The sequence below is a fragment of the Calonectris borealis genome, chromosome 1 (genome assembly GCF_964195595.1).
Source record: "Calonectris borealis chromosome 1, bCalBor7.hap1.2, whole genome shotgun sequence".
Classification (NCBI taxonomy): Eukaryota; Metazoa; Chordata; class Aves; order Procellariiformes; family Procellariidae; genus Calonectris; species Calonectris borealis.
In genome coordinates, this window is record NC_134312.1 from 70,128,730 (window position 1) to 70,144,616 (window position 15,887).

The 15,887-nt window shown below is 44.2% G+C and overlaps 1 protein-coding gene across 2 annotated transcripts; it reads left to right on the forward strand.

Annotated features, from left to right (window-relative positions):
- The first annotated feature begins 590 nt into the window (after positions 1-590).
- Positions 591-13,735, forward strand: USP18 (ubiquitin specific peptidase 18). Of its 2 annotated transcripts, none has more exons than XM_075159731.1 (11): positions 591-802; positions 3,499-3,694; positions 4,696-4,792; positions 6,038-6,183; positions 8,096-8,175; positions 8,987-9,133; positions 9,937-10,032; positions 11,097-11,267; positions 12,214-12,345; positions 12,806-12,855; positions 13,390-13,735. In XM_075159731.1, the coding sequence occupies exons 2-11, from the start codon at positions 3,526-3,528 to the stop codon at positions 13,436-13,438; spliced, it is 1,137 nt and encodes a 378-aa protein (XP_075015832.1). In that variant the 5' UTR covers positions 591-802; positions 3,499-3,525; the 3' UTR covers positions 13,439-13,735. The 2 variants fall into 2 exon arrangements, with proteins under 2 accessions (XP_075015832.1, XP_075015841.1); XM_075159740.1 differs by having other exon boundaries at positions 600-802; positions 4,666-4,792.
- The last annotated feature ends 2,152 nt before the right edge of the window (positions 13,736-15,887 follow it).

Sequence of the window (15,887 nt, forward strand, 5' to 3'; positions counted from 1 at the left end):
TGCTTTTGTGGCTAAACCCAACAAACGCCAGGCTGAAGACATGTCTGCTTTTGAGAGGTAACGAGCGACCACGTGAAGTCCAGACAGAACAAACGCCCTGAGGTACTGCCTCCGCCAAAGAAGAGGGTTTTTTTTCTGCAGAGTTCAATTTCTCACCCCTCCCTTTAAAGCTCACTCTTGCCTCTGCCCAGAAGAAACCAGACTGAACCAGGCCGAGGTCTCAGAGCGGGGCAGGGAAGCGGCGGAGGGGACCACCGCCTTCCCCCAGTGGACGGCTGTCTCAGCCCGGTGTCAGCGCAGTTCATCCTGGCCCTGTGGCCCCAGAGACGAGCAAGCAGTCCCTGAGCAAAAGGGAGCTATGGTACCTCGGCCGCCTTTCTTCCACCCCACTCCGCTGCCGTCAGGTGCCGCCATCTCGCAGCGGCGGGGCGGGCCGGGCCGGCGTGAGGCGGCGTGAGGCGGCGTGAGGCGGCGCGGCTGCCCCCAGCGGCGGGCCAGGGCGGAGCGGAGTTTCACTTTCTGTCCCTGCGCTCTGCGAAGCGGGAAATGAAAACTAGTCGGCGCAGCGATCGCTGAGGCCCTCTGACGCGGCCGGCGAGAAAAGCAGCGAGGACGTCCCACTCCCTCCGGCAGCCCCGCCGCGGCAGCCGCTTCCCCGCTGCCCTCCGTGCCCGCGGCGCTCGTCTGCGGTGCAGGTGAGCTCCGGTGCGGGGAGACGTGGTGTCCGAGGGCCCGTCAGCAGGTGCGGTGTGAAGGCGAGTGCCTGCCGAGGCTCGAAGCGCTCCTGGTCCTGCGGGAATTGGTAAGAAACCTTTCGGTGGTTTGTCAGATAGGATGATCCAGAGCCACAGAGCGGCAGGAGGAAAAAAAAAAAGGAGAGGGAAAAAAGGGAGCCGAACAAACGCCTAGTTTGACAGCAAAGTGGGAAATCAGAGAGAAGTGTGGCGGTGAGGTGCTCGAGTCCCTGCGGCACCCCTTCGAGGAGCCTCAGGGTGCCCATCTCCTCCCCGGGGCCGCTGCCTCACAGCCCACCTCCCGCCCCAGCACCATCCCCTCAGCCGCCTGCTGCCCAAGACACCCATGAGGGGAAAGCAGCAGTGGCGGCAGGGAAGAGACGACAAAGGGTGGTGGTCCTTCTCAGGCAGAGGGGGGCTTCGGGGGCTGTGGTATGGGGGTGTGAAGGGACCATGGGTGTTTGTCATGAGAGGCCGGTGTCCTGGGCGGGCAGATAGGCTGTGGAGCAGGACACAGGGCTGACTGAGGGAGGGCAAGTGAGAGGGCTAGGGGGTGGAGGGTACGAGGAGGGTATTGCTGCTACCTTTTCTCTGCCTAGCGCTAGCGTGGTCGCTTGGTTTGGCCAAGCCACGTGCAATGAGGGAGCTGTGCTGAGTCCTACCGCTGACCTGCAAAGGAAAGCGAGAAGCGACCCTGTTACTCCAGTGAGAGAGGAGAAATCGGGGGCAAGAGAGGAGCCTGCTCCTCAATTCCTGTACTCACTCACCAATTTTTTTACACATTTATGCAGGAAAAGGAAGGTCAAGTATAAATCTTAGGAATGCTATATTTCTGATAGCCAAAATGAGGCAGTTCCTTGCAAGGGTTGGGAAGTTGTGTCCGTGTCCCTGCTAGTACTGCTTGGGTGCCTGGGGAAGAGTTTCATCGAACCAGAAACCCAAATCCTCCAATCTCTGTATCCCCCTGCACCTTCCTGCCCTAATACGTTTCTACCTATTTCTCAAGTCACCCAAAGCTTTTTAGCCCTGAGCTTGCTCTTTCATCCCACCCTTAATGCTACCTCTCCTGCCAAAAGATGTGTCTTGCAAGTTCGCCTCATCCCTGGTACATCCCTAGCTGCTGTTTAGCTACCTCTGCTCTGCCCACCCTCCTCCTTTCTGTCTCCTTTGGCATCCCCACTGGCTGTGAGCGTTATTACCTTCTGGCTGATATTACACCAACTAAACCCTCTCACTGTGCAAGCAAAGATGGGCTCCCCCTCTAGCTGGGCTTTCAGACACCTGAATGCCTTGTTAAATAATTTCCAGGGGAAGAGGCAGTGTGAGTTCAGACTCCATTTTGCCGAGGAAGACATTTGATCCGATTTCTCTTTTCCTGCGTAGCTGTTCTAATCACTGAGTTTGGATATAAAACACAATATTCTTGAATCTATCTTTGAATGTCTGAGTTTTTTTTTTTCCAAATAAAACTCCTCAGCAAATTCAACAGTATTTAGTGAATCTGAGTGTATGACACTTTGAGTTCAAAAGTAATCTTCAAAAGTAAAGAATCAAAAGTACAGTTGGGAAAAAACATGCTTAAGCTTAAAAGTAATAATTGGGGGAAAAAAATCCATTTCTAGTTTCCCTGCCTGATAAATTCTTCAGAAACTTTGATATTTAACATTATTAAGCACAGTAAACCTGAAAAATAACATGCTTTTAAAGCAAAGATTTTCTTTTTTGAAAGGCAGAACCAGGATTTTTTGTTTATTTCCCTTTCTTGGGAGCTTTTCTTCATTCTTTCAGTACCTGGCTTCAGGTTCATTTTACGTACTATTTAATATTTGTAAACTAACAATTTCTGAGTGTTTGTTCTGTGGTTTTTTCCCCCCCGTGAATGCTTCCCTAAGCATATCCTTTTTTTTCTGATTCTGCCCCTCTGTTGAAGGTGGGCTTTTAAAAAGTTTCATTTTTGTGTAATTGCATTCGAACATTTTTCACATTGTTTTGCTTGTGTATTTTTACTTTGCTTTAGTTTTGTGATTTTTTTTTAAAACTTTTACTTAAAAAGCCAGTAGCTGAGTCACAAGAAATTGTCAGAATAATGGTCTGTTCAATACTCCCTTGAAAATCAAGGCATTGTAATGGTTCTTTTGCTTAAACAGTTAGTTTGCCTGTGATCGCTTGAAAGAATATAAAAAGAAACTGATATTTACGTGCTTAAATGCCTTTAAAAATTACAGTCCAAAGTGCCACAGTAGAGCTGTGACTAAGGCGCTTAAAAACAATGCGGAGAGCCCAGTACAGAAAACAAACAAATGCTTATCACCTCAAAAGGCTAGAGAAGGTGAAATTTGTCCTTTTGAATACTTGGGATACTTTGGGTGATAAAGCATTACTTTTACTAAACAGAGGAGTTTTGCAACATCTGCCATTTGGACAATTTTAATCATATTATTTACCAAATCTTCTTGATCAGGGATATCTGGAGTTCCTAGGCTAGGTGGAGCTGTTTCTGTGGAACCAAAGGTTCATTTATTTATTTAGCCACAAAAGGAAAACAGGATGTCCAATTGCCGTCAAGCTCCATGTCTGTTACCTTGCCAGTAGCCCACACACCTACAATACCCATATTAATTCAAATATACCAAATGCCGTCACAGTAATCTTACTAATTTTACTGACATTCCAGATTTTTCATGATGAAAATATCAAATACAAAGACAAATTCCGTGTTTCTGGGTGCTCCCCCTCTTTCTGATCTTTCTGTGTCTTTCTGCAGTCCTTCTATCTTTGTACAATATTGTTGATGGGACAAAGAAGTGGACGTCAAGAAAGAAGCAAGAAACTAGAGCTGGCACGAAGTGAGACCATGAAGGCAGAAGCAGAAGTACAAAATAATAAAGAGGAAGCCAAAGAGCCAAAGGCCAAAGGCCAGAGACTAAGATCAGTCTTTGGTGTTGCAGACTTGAAAAACGGTAATAATGTTTTGTCTGTTCTTCACTCTCATATTTTCTGTTTCTAATGCCTGCTATTCCATTCTCTGTCCTTAGGCTTCATGTTCTCCTATTCTTTACCTCTTCACTGAGGAATATACAGACAATTCTCATTTTGCCCTGCCAAGTAACCATTTTGGTTTTTTGGGAAGGGATTACATGATGATCTCAGAGCTTTTTCCCCTTTTAAGTCCTCAAATTGGCCACTGCAGCAGAAAGGTTTAGATGCTGGCTCTGTCTCTTTCCAAACAGCCAGCATTGCTTCTGGATTTGCTAAACCATGGACTAGGCCCTAGTTATTCTGCTGCATCACTAGATTGACCTCTCAAAAGTTGTCGTTAGTATTTCAGGTGTACGTACTGTTCTATCCTAGCTATAGCTATCCCTTACCACCGACTGTGTGCATTTCAGAGTTGTTCTGAGTTTCCATTCCATGTCCTCTCTCCCTTTGGTGATGACTTCAGAAGAAAAAGTAATTTCTGATCACAATTACTTATACCCTTTTGGGGCACAGAATATGCTGTCTTTTTATGTACGGTGTGAACAGCTGTGACTTGCTTTTTCCACTTCTCTCAGGCTAGTTCCTTTCTTTGAAACTGAGACAAAGAATACCAGGGGTAGGCTGAAGGGGAAACTTAAAGCCTGTGTGGTGGACAGCTAGCATGTGGTCCCACATGTAGCTCTTCATTTTGTTATTAGGCCTGGCTATGTAAAAGGCTGAATAAAAATCCTCATACAGGCAGCCTTTGACTTTCTTTGACTGCTTACTTGGATTTTTCCTGTCAGTTGCTAAACAAAAATAAATGTTATCTGCTTGAGGAACATAAGAATGGATTGAAGACTTTCTCAGATCTGACCAAGATGCTGGGCCTATGCCCTGAATGGCTGAATATGTGCAAGAGGAGTTTGCCACTTCCAAATCATTTTCACTTTCTTTTCTTGTCTGTCTCTAGATGTCACTTCCTATTTTTCTGTGCCTACAGGAGCTATTGGACTGTACAACATCGGACAGAGCTGTTGTCTGAACTCCCTGCTCCAAGTATTCCTCATGAATATACGCTTCACTGGGATACTTCGAAGGTACCACCTGTTTGAACTACCTGAGATACTTCGTTGTTGCTCTGTTGCCTCCACTCCTTTTTTGTATGGGATGTACGTTTGAAGGCTTGGATCATCAAGGTGCTAGGAAGGTGCTCACTCAGCACGGTCTCTGCCTTGTTGTGTCTGTCATACACAGACATATACTTCTACCTGCAAAGGTAGAAGTTGCAGTTTTCTGACTTGTTAGTCTTCTCTGATTCATGTGCCGTTTGCACACCAGTAAGCTGCAGTCCTGAACTGAGTCTTTATAACTTGTATCTCTCGTTTCCATAAAAGGATATGATTTTATTCCAGGTATGCTCATAGGCTGTTATAAGAAAAGGATGTGTCGTGTGTAACCATATCCACTATTAATTTTGTAACTTTGAGCATGTAAACATAAATATATTGTGATCCATAGCCTCTGGCCTGTGATTGTCCTGGCTAGCACCTGATAGAGATGAGTAAGTGTTGTTGCAGATAGCAAATACATAGTGTTATTTTGTATTGCTTGACTATGCTCTCTACTTGTTTGAGAGGAGGATTTGGGCTTCTGCATCCCTACCAACCACACTAATAACTGGTTTGATTTGTTTTCAGTTTAATCAATTCACTGCAGTTTTAATCATCTAAGTGGATCCTTCTTATTCAGTCCTCCTTTCTCCAAATTTCTTACACACTCACCAGTTACAGACATGCAGAGATGAGAAGTGTCATAAATGGGCAAAGCTAAATAATATAGACAGTAGGTTACCATTGTTATTTGAAGAAAGACTTCGAAAAACCTGTGGACTGCAATAAATTTAAAGGGAGGATAAAGAGCTTTCAAGTTGGCATATAGTTGAAATACAAGCATTATGATATACATGCCCATGAAATTTTGAGGGTATGTTGAGAATGAAGGCATGAACAGGTGGGAGGCAAGAACAGCTCTGAAACTGGCTGTAACTAATCTTATTTCTAGAGCCCAGAAAGCACTTCAGGTCCTGCTTGGTTTGCCCCTTATTCAGGAACAGGCCAACTTAAAATTGTAGCCTTTTACTTTAGAACTGTCAGCCTGCACTGTGGGATGAGCTAGTGCAGGTGTCTGCTTCCACTTTTTCCTTCTCTTTCTAAAAGCATGCCCATTCTGGTTCCTCTTGAGTTGCTATCTGTGCTATCCACCTCTGCTCCTTCAGGTGTCATGTCTATTATTTCTCCATTGTACCGCTTGATTACCATTCATGTTGCTTCTTCTCTTTACAGGATCACAGTGCCACAGCATCCTATGCAGAAGAGGAGGAATGTCCCATACCAAATGCTCCTGCTGTTGGAGGAGATGCAGTGTGGCAAGCAGAAAGCTGTTTCTCCCATAGACCTTGCTTCCTGTCTTTCAATATACAGAGTGAAATGTAAGCAGCACTGTCTCATGCCCACCTCTGCAGACCAGGGTTGTTAATTATCAAGCACTAACAAGCAGTGCAGACTCTGACATCTCATTCAGAGATTCAGAAATGTGAGGAGTTAGGTACACGATGATGTAGTGCTCTTCATAGCTGCCTCCCAGTTCTGAGTGAGATGCTATGTCTTACTTGTGAAGAGGGGAGAAGAAGCCCCTGCCGGATATCCTTGCTGTCCAAATGGTGGGAAGACTATCAGACTGCTAGAAGACTCAGCTACTGGTACTGGCCTGAGGGAAAGGGCTGTGCAGGGCAGAGAGAGGACAGCTTATAGCTTGATTTGTCATGCTATACTGGCATGATAATAGTGAAACAGCTGCTATTTCTTATTAGAAGGAAGGGATCATGTGGAAAAGATACTGAGTTCACCCCTATCCCCAAGGATAGAAACCATATCCTTCCTGTTCCTTGTTATAAAGGCAGAGAGAAGAATTTGCTGGCTTAACCTCCCACCTGGGCAGGGTCCCAGAGGAGAGAGATTGTTAAATGCATGGATGACAGGTGACAATGGGATGCTGAGGGTCTGTTTATGTGTACATATACACATGGTATATCCAAATGCCCTGATCTTTATCATATAAAAGCCAAAACAGGACAGCACTGAAAGCGACAGATGGTAGCCAGCCCAGACTTATATTAAGGAGGAACATGAGATAACCTGAATATTTCTGTTTGCATAATTTTTTCCCCGTGAGACTGAATGGCTCTGCATTCTGCCTTCTCTCTTCCAGTTAAAAAAGCGATGCCCAAAGAGAGTTCGTAAAGCTTAACTGTTTCCCATCTTGTCCTTCTGCTTTAAAATTCAGGTGTCGTTCATAAAGACCTATATCCCAGCAAGTGGTGCTTTACCTGGATTGCAGACGTGCTATTAGACATGAGGAGATTTATATTTTCTGAACTTCATTTAGTCAGGCATGTCTGTAATCTTACTAGAACCCAGTGGAAGTCAGTAACTGCACACTTGCAGGGAAGTTGAAAGCATTTCCGCCTCAGGGTGTTGGATTATTACACATAATTTGTTTCACCTATGATCAAGCATAGAGGAAGTCCAGAAATATCAAGATTTTGCTAAACTATGCATAGTTTTTGCCCAGTTCCTAAATCTTGAGTTCGTCATGGACTGATAACATCAGTACTTCGCATTCAAGGACATGGATTTTTTTTTTTCCCCTCTAAGTTCAATCTTGAAGCAATTCTCTGCTGAGCCATTCTAAGCAAGCTGTGCATTGAGCTGTATCCCACCATCTTAGGTTTCTTAATATGCCAGTCCAGGGTGAAAAGCCAAACCATAATGTTACTACACCATCCTTGGCTTCCTGTGCTGAAACTGTGTGCTTTTTCCCCGGGAGAGATCAAGGGGTTTATACCATTCTGTGGATGAGACATGTGGATAGGCCTCCCTATCATTTTTATCTCAGCACTCAGGAGAGTTACAGCCTTAGCAAGGGTATGGGGGAGACAAGTCTGTGGAGTAACGAAGGTGAGAAAGAGAGCAGAATCTTCCCTGTATTGTTTCTAAGAAGGACTCAAGTAAATGCAACCCTCAACTCAGTGAGACATCTGAGCCCTATCCTCCAGTAGGTATTGAGTATACTCTTGGCCCTGCGTCTGGTGACAAAAACATGACTTTTGCACTGGGGCAGTGGGGCACTCAAGCCCTTCCATCTTCTCCCACTGCCTGCTCAGGTCTCTTGGAGACATTGCAGCTCATCTCCGGTCTAAGCTCTGTCCCTGGCAGCGAGTGGCAAGGGAACAAGAGACTGGATCTAATGGGGGACAATAAATCTCCCTTTGCCATCTGTGGAAAATCTGTGCTTGGTGCTGTTCATAATACTGATTGAGGTTGTGTTTTCTGTTTGTCCAGTGTTTGTGCAGTATGATGCTGCCCAGCTCTTTCTGACTCTCTGGAACTTGATAAAGAGGCAGATGAAAAATCCAGAACTGGTAAGGACAGTCACCGAAATGAACACCAGGTCCTGTAGCCCTTGTCATGTGTGGTTTCCTGTGCTACTTGAAGAAGAATCCCGTTCATTGACAGTTGTCCTAAATGAAATTCTTAAGATTATCCCCTATTTGAATCTTTCCTCTCATCTTTCAAGTGGGAGAGAGAATCTTGATTTCATAGGCTTCAACATTTTGAAATGCAATTAACTTTTAGGGCATGCTAGGGTCTCCATTCTAATGGGAGAGTTGATTAGTAACAAAAAGATTGATCTTCTTGCAACACTGAATTTAGCTACCTTGCATTTCTTTTTTCCCCCAATTTCTTCAAGCATTTATTGGCATGTCTTGACACAGCTCCTCTGTTCTTTGAAGTCAGCCATGTGCATTTCATTATAATTAGTCACTGTTAGTATGTTATGTATATGACAGTTCCTCCCAGGGGAGCTATGCAAGGTAGGAGAAAAGTGACTCTTCATCACCCACTGTCATAGTTTTATTCATACAGAAGACGGCTGCTGTTGCAGTTCCAAACAAAACAGTAAAATTCTGCATCAAAGCAGACACTTAACTGTCTGATCTCGTTATAGGTTGTGTCTTTCCCCTCTGCTAGGGGATGAGGGGAAGGAGTTGTTCTCCTTTAAATGATGGGAAGTGCCCTGTCCACATAAGTCAATGTCAGATCTGGGTTCAAGCCTTAAAGCAGTAACGTTGTGTGAAGTAACGTGTCCACATGGACTTTCCCACCCACAGAGGGAAATACCTCAGCTGTGTTCTTCATAAACCTTGTTTTGGCCTTTTTTTACCCCTTCAGGTTGAAGAGCTGAGTTATTTGTACACTATCTGTGTACAGGAGCACCTGGCCTGTCAGAAATGCTCTTTTGAAACAAAGAAGAACAGCAGCATGTTAACCCTTCCACTCCCAGTGTTGGATTCCAGTTCTCACGTGCTGAAGACTCTGGTAAGTTCAGTGGCAGCACTGTTTCCTTAGGAAGAAGATTCCCTTCTGGTCACTGTGGGAGCCTTCTTGCAGCACTCGTGTCTCCTGGGATTCATGTAGAATCTCTGCAAAAATCTCTGTAGGGTGTCTGGGGCTTTGGGGTGATCTTTTCTCATTCACATTTCTTCTTTGTTTTGAGGGGTTCTAAATTTCTCAAAAAATTTTATTTGGGGGATGGAAAATAAACTCCTTGAACCACCTTTCTAGAAAGAGTGTTGGCTAAATACTCTGCAAGACTCAAAGACTCATGCTACACAGTGATGTGTACCTGTGAGACGTTAGATACCACAGTGAAGGTGCCCTAGATAACTTGTAATCCCTGGCCAGACACACTATATTTGCCCAGTGCAGTGTTCTTTTACTGTTAAATCAGTACTGCTGTTTGATATCCAGATACAGCAGTGATGGTGGCTATGTAGATGCTGCCAGAGACAGTGGATTTTTCAGGTGACACTGGACCATTGGACCTTATTTATTCAGCCTAAAGGAACCTCTTTCAAAACCTCTAAGGCTTTGAAGTAGGTATAACAGGCACTTAGGCATCAACATCTTTTTTTGTGGAAAATGTGGTGGTTTTTTCAACTAATGTAATCACATCAGCAGTTAGGAAAAAGGGGGTGCCCTTTTTTAGGCTGCCAGGCAATCTTTTGTCCTTTGAATAAAATATTCCTTCTGTAGCTTTGCTGTTTGCATGTACCCTGTACAAGTAGAAACAGAAATCCAGCTGGAAAGAATTCATTTGAAAGAAATCTCTGTCTTCTCAGGAGGACTGTCTGCAATACTTTTTCCATCCAGAAGAGTTGACTGATCACAACATGTGCTTCTGTGAACAGTGTGGAAGGAAAACACCTTTTTTGCAGGTAATCAGAGAACTATTTCCCCGTATGTCTCTTATACCCAGAACTCCCTTTAGGTCTGGGAAGGGTGGGGAAAGGACTCAACCACATCAGTTTAAGACGAGATCAACAACTCAAAGACTTGTCAGCACAGCAATGTTGGTTAGATATGAACCACATGCATCTTTCCTATTAGGAAGTTCCCTACTGTAGATGTAGCTCTAGCAACAAAAGAACGCTTTATTGGGTTTTCATGTAAGTCACCGAGGGACGTAGCATTTCTGTACCAGCAGAAAAGCTTCTGTTGGTCTATGTTGTGTTTCCACTGTGGGGCTTTACACCGCTACGTAGCTCCAGGGGTAGACAAGAATATGTTACTGGAGCTGTGCCTACACATAAAAGAAGGCTGCTGTAGGGTGATTTCCTTTCTTCCCAGCTCTCCACTGGGCTCTCCATTTTTTACAGTATTGGTCTCTGCCAGCCAATGAATTAGCTGTTTCATGAAGAGGCAAGTGCGTTGAAGAGAGAGGTGTGTGAGGGAGACTGCCTCAGCTCAAGGCTTGGAGGGGACTTTCAACATCATTTTCACCAGTGGGCCACCTCCGAGGACACTATGCATTCATACGTCTTGGTGGCAGCTATGGCGGCAGCAGTAATATCAACAAAGGCAGTGCTGGAAGAAATGAGCTGTCCGCTTGGCGTCCTCCATGGAGCTCTAGTGGCCACATGTTACAAGGAAGTTGGCTTGCCAACTGTTGGCTTGCCAACTGTTGCCTCACCAACTTAGTGCTACCAACCTAGGGTTAAGAAAGAGATCAGAAACGAAGCAGCCCATGAGACACCCAAGGCTGGGTGCTGATCACGCTAAAGTTGAGAAACTTGGTTATCACAGCTCCGTGACGTGTATGTGTCTTGTGTGCAGATGAGCTACAAAGTTTTGGCATCTGCTGTCCGGTGGAATTGGCAGTCATTCATTGTAGCACTGACTGCTCTCCATGCTACATTCCCTGGGTGGCAATGGCTGTTTCCACCCCACCTCCCCAGGGTTTGTTCCTTAATTTTCAATTGCATTATTTATTGCTTTACAGAGCATGAAGTTAGTCCATCTGCCACAGACTCTGACCATACACCTAAAGCGCTTCTGCTTCGAAAAATCAACCTACATTCACAAGCTTAGTCACTATCTGCCATTCCCACAAGACCTTGATTTCAATGCAGTCTTGACAGAAAATCAGTGCCAAGCAGATGACAATGAAAAGGTGAGATACTCCTAATGCCCTATTTCAAAAGGGCAGATTTTCTTCTCCCCTCTGCTCAAGGCTCATAAAAACTTAAGAGATCACACCAGTACTTGCCTCAGTTCAAAGCACCTGTCTTAAAAATGTTTGTGTCTCGGGCTTTACCTGTGCCTGATGTTGTCTCATATCCCATGGTTTCACCTGGTTCAGGCATTATTTAACTTTCTGTGCTCAGATTAAATCACCAAAGGCACCCTAACTGGAGCTTTCTGCTATAAGGACAAGAACCAGGCTTTACCAAAAAAAAACCCAATCCCTTTTTTTCTGAGAGCGTTTAGCATAACTTTTTCTTCCATTTCTAAATGTATTAAAGAAAAGATGAAAACACAGTTCATTTTGATGACCAAATCCAGACATTGTAAACAGTGTCTTAGAGGCAACTTCTGTCCCGTGGTTCAGCCTGCAGGGCAAGATGGCCTCAGTGGGCAGCAGACTACTGCTTTGCAGAGGTCACTAGTCCAAGACAGGGGAGCTCCATTCCTGGCAGTTTCCCATGCAGTGGTGTTTGTCACAGAGTTGAAGGTAGCAGGGAGATGCAGCTTTGCCAAGCAGCTGAGAGTGATCTGCCACACTGTGGATCTGTTCCCCTCACTGAGGAATAAGAAGGGAAAGTGTGGCAACAGCAAAACCTTGCTGGTGCAGTGTTGGCTGCAGTGTAACCCCTTTGGTGTCCCTTTGCTGTCCTACTGCCTTTTTCACATTCCTGTGATCTCCAGGGAGGCTGCCATAGCTGGCAGGCAAAACTCGGAGGGTAAGAGTGAAAAAGGCAGGATCCTTAAAGCCAATCTAATCTTTCTCCTTTTTCATTACGAAATGCACATTCTTGCTCTCCTGGCTGCTGCTTCTCTTCAGCCAATGGCAAATGAGAATTGCTGCACTGAAAGTTACTCTTTGTGGCTCTTCACAGGCTGCCTGGCAGTATGAGCTTTTTGCTGTTGTTGCTCATTCAGGATCAACTAGCTGTGGACACTACTGTGCCTATATTCGAAGTCTTACAGAATGTAAATGGTATTGCTTCAACGATTCTGAGGTTTGCCAGGTGAGGAGACAGATCCACATTTCTTTTGTAGCTTCCTGGACACTCCTCCAGATCTCATTCAGTCTGACTGACTGCTGATTAAAGAGAACCAGGAAAGAAAACTGAAGCTGCAGAGCTTTGTGCACTTCATTCCTCTGCTGCAGCATACTCTGAGCTGAGGGCGAAGCGGCTCTAGCTTCTGTACCAAACAAGGCCTCAGGTTCTGGTTTGCAATTTCCAGAAGCAGCCATTTGCTGTGTACCCTACTTTATGTACTCTAGATCTGTTTAATGTATATGTTCAGAAGAGGCAAAGGAACTGTTTTTCCTCGAAGGGTAAAAGCAATAAAGCACTTTATTAAAAGGTGTTTAGTTCCTGGAAGTATCATTTATATCGCTCTTAGGAGGATTACTCTGCTGGTATCACTATACCATTCTTAAGAGTTTTTACCAGCCTCCCCTTGTGTGGTTTTTTCCTCTAGGTATCGTGGGATGATGTTAAATGCACCTATGGGCATTCCAACCTCCACTGGTAAGCAAACACATCTCTGTTTTTACCTAATGCTGCTCGGGGGTTTGGAATGAGGGTAGCAAAGAGAGGGAAAACAAATGGTTTGAACTGCATATCGCCTGGGATGTACAGGACATGCAGGAGAGTAGAAGAGGCATCCTTGTATTCTGGTTACTCTGATGTGACTGTATATGACTATACTGGGAGCCTGCAGGATTACCGAGTAGTCACAAATGGGACTGCAGGAGTGGTCTTGCTACTTATGATTGCCACTTGGACCCTATATCCTGACTGAAGTTGATACGTCAGTAAGGATTCCTCCGTACTTTTTGTTTTGATGCGTTATAAGAAAATGAGCCATGGAGAGAAATAATCCCTCCTATAAGCTATAGCACTGCTAGGAGGTCAGCTTTATATGCTGCCTCAGGAATACTGGAGAGGGCCAGTTCAGTTGGCCTAAACCTCAAAAAGCTGAGCAGGAGCAAATCTGCAAGGTTACTTGCAACCTATATCTTCAAACGTACATCTTATTTTGCTTTTTCTTTGCTTCCACAGGGGAGAAACGGCCTATCTCTTGATTTACATGAAAAAACATCCTCAGTAGCCTTATCCAGGAGTATTAGAATGTCTCAGGAAGCTGTGCATTGTCCATGGAGCTCAACACCTCTGTGCCAGTGTGGACGTGTACAAATGTTCCACAAGAAACACATTCTGCACACAGTCAGCGATCTCTGCCTTCACATTTATTTATGAAAAAGGTGCAGGAGAGACTCAGCTAGAGAAAGGATCTAAGAACTGTTGCACCTAGAAACTTTTTCTGTCATATGTTTTTGATATTTATGTGATTCTATATATTAATTTCCTCTTAAAAGACAGTAAAGTCAGTCCTTGTCTCTGCTGACTTACTGGTTTCTTTAATGCTGATGCCTAGGTTCCAGTACAGGGGAAACGTTTGGCCTGAAAGCCTGCGTGATGTTCCAGGGAGGCACGCGGTATGGCTGGAGAGCTGTGACAGCCATACCTAGCCAGGGAGACCGTAAGAACTTGAGACTTACTCTGCCTTTTTAGCACCATGTTAGATGCTGGCAAGCTGGGCAGGGGACCCCAAAAGTTTTGAGAAACAGCAGGACAAGGACCAGAACCCTTATGACACATGCACCAGTGATGTATTCCTTAAAACCTTCCTGAAAATGAATCACTGTAGGGGTTGAGATGTGTTTGAAAGTTGGTGTCAGCATAAAAAGGTGTTTTTAAATCAGGAGTTATTGTAGTAGTTCTGATTTACAAGATGAATTTGTATCTATTGATGCAATGATTATTGTTTTAGCATGCCTATCAGGCATTTATATGCTTTTTCTTTCCTCTATATAGAGGAAAATATTCAGAGCAACAGAGATTCTGAAGCTAGCTAGTGATTTTGCACAATACAGTCCACACACTTGTGATAAGAGATGCCTTGATGTGCTTGAACTTTTGGGATTTTCCTTTAGTACTCTTCAGCTGTTTTCCAGCTGGGATTGTCTTGCTCTCTCCCTTCTTTCTCTGCCCATGAAGTGGAGATGTCCCTCAAGCAGAAAGTGTTCTGGAGAGAACAGTTTTATAAAGAGATTAATTTTTAAATCTCCTGTTGAGTCCTGTCACTCTGTGCTGTTGGTTCAGCCTGTGCTCCCATAGCAAGACCACACCACTGGAAGGAAAATGAGAGCTAGAAAGGAAGCTTGGTAATATGTGACAATCAGAAGAAGAGTGTTCTAAAAGTTCATCACAAGACTCAGCTCTGAGGAAAGTTAAAAACTTTGGTTGTGATGGTTTTAAAGCACTGCTTGTGGTAAGTCTTGACGTACCACAGCCTGTGAAAGGATCAGTGATTGCAGTAGTTTGAGATCTAAAAGTACCTTCTAGCCCAACATACTCTTTAACTATATCTTTACAAGGGTGCTATTTTTGTGGGACTAAGCACATGTTAAAATTACTAATTTAGTTACAATAGCAGCTATATATAACCTAATTTTATTTTGACAATGATGATGAAGTTCCCAAATCATGCCCGTTTTCTGTTGGTATGTGGAAGGTGAATTGAGAAATCTTGGAGCATAGCTGTGAAATTACGCTTTTATGAACTAGCAGGTATTTATTTAATTGTACTAGCAAGATCCATTATTTTGTTCAACTCTCTTGTATTTGTACTATTCATTCTGCATTAAAAAAAAAACCCAGTGTTTTGTTTGTCACCAGGATGAGGAATTTTCAGCCTATTCACCTTTGGGAATGCATTACACACTTCCTAAGAAAATCACCTGGCAACGGGTGAGTAAGAAAACCAAGTTCCTGTCTGCTTTATCCAGCACTTGGCATGTGTGAAGTAGCTGAAAGATGGTGCGCTTCCAGAAATGGAGAAGTTAATGGGTTGAGAGACTGATAAGACATTTCTAATTTGATATAACCTAAAATTTAAAAACAAGCTACGCTTATGAAAAATGCCTCAAATGTGTCATAACCTTCCAGGTATATCACCCATCAAGGAAGCAATTGCTGAGATATATTAAGAATCTTTTCAGTCAGTATGACAATGAAAACTAGTCAATGTTTTTTGAATAAAATAGTATAGGATAAATTCCCTGGAAAATAAGTCTTGTGGATTATTCTTGTGGATTATTCTGTTGTGCCTAAACACCATAAATGCAGGTGGGAGGCTACAGGCCACACGCACAGAGGTCGAATGCTCAGATTAAGTATTCAGGCTAGAGCTATTGCTAATGTTTAGCTCCAACAACCGAGTAAATGAGGCTAAGCCTTCCCTGGGCGCTATGCCCTTGTGCTGGAGACACAATGGGTTTATTGTCAGGTTTGCTGTCACGTGAAAGCTTATATTGCGTCCAGATCCAAGTGGGCCACGGGAGGAATGGGAGGTGTGCAAACCGCATTGCGTATAGATTTGAAAACTCTGCCCGACCTGAGCTGCTTTTGCAAAAAGTCACCTTGGCTGCTTCTGCGTCCACAGCAAAGTTCAGCCGTACGCTGGATAACCAGCCGAAGGACGGCTTAGCTAAGTG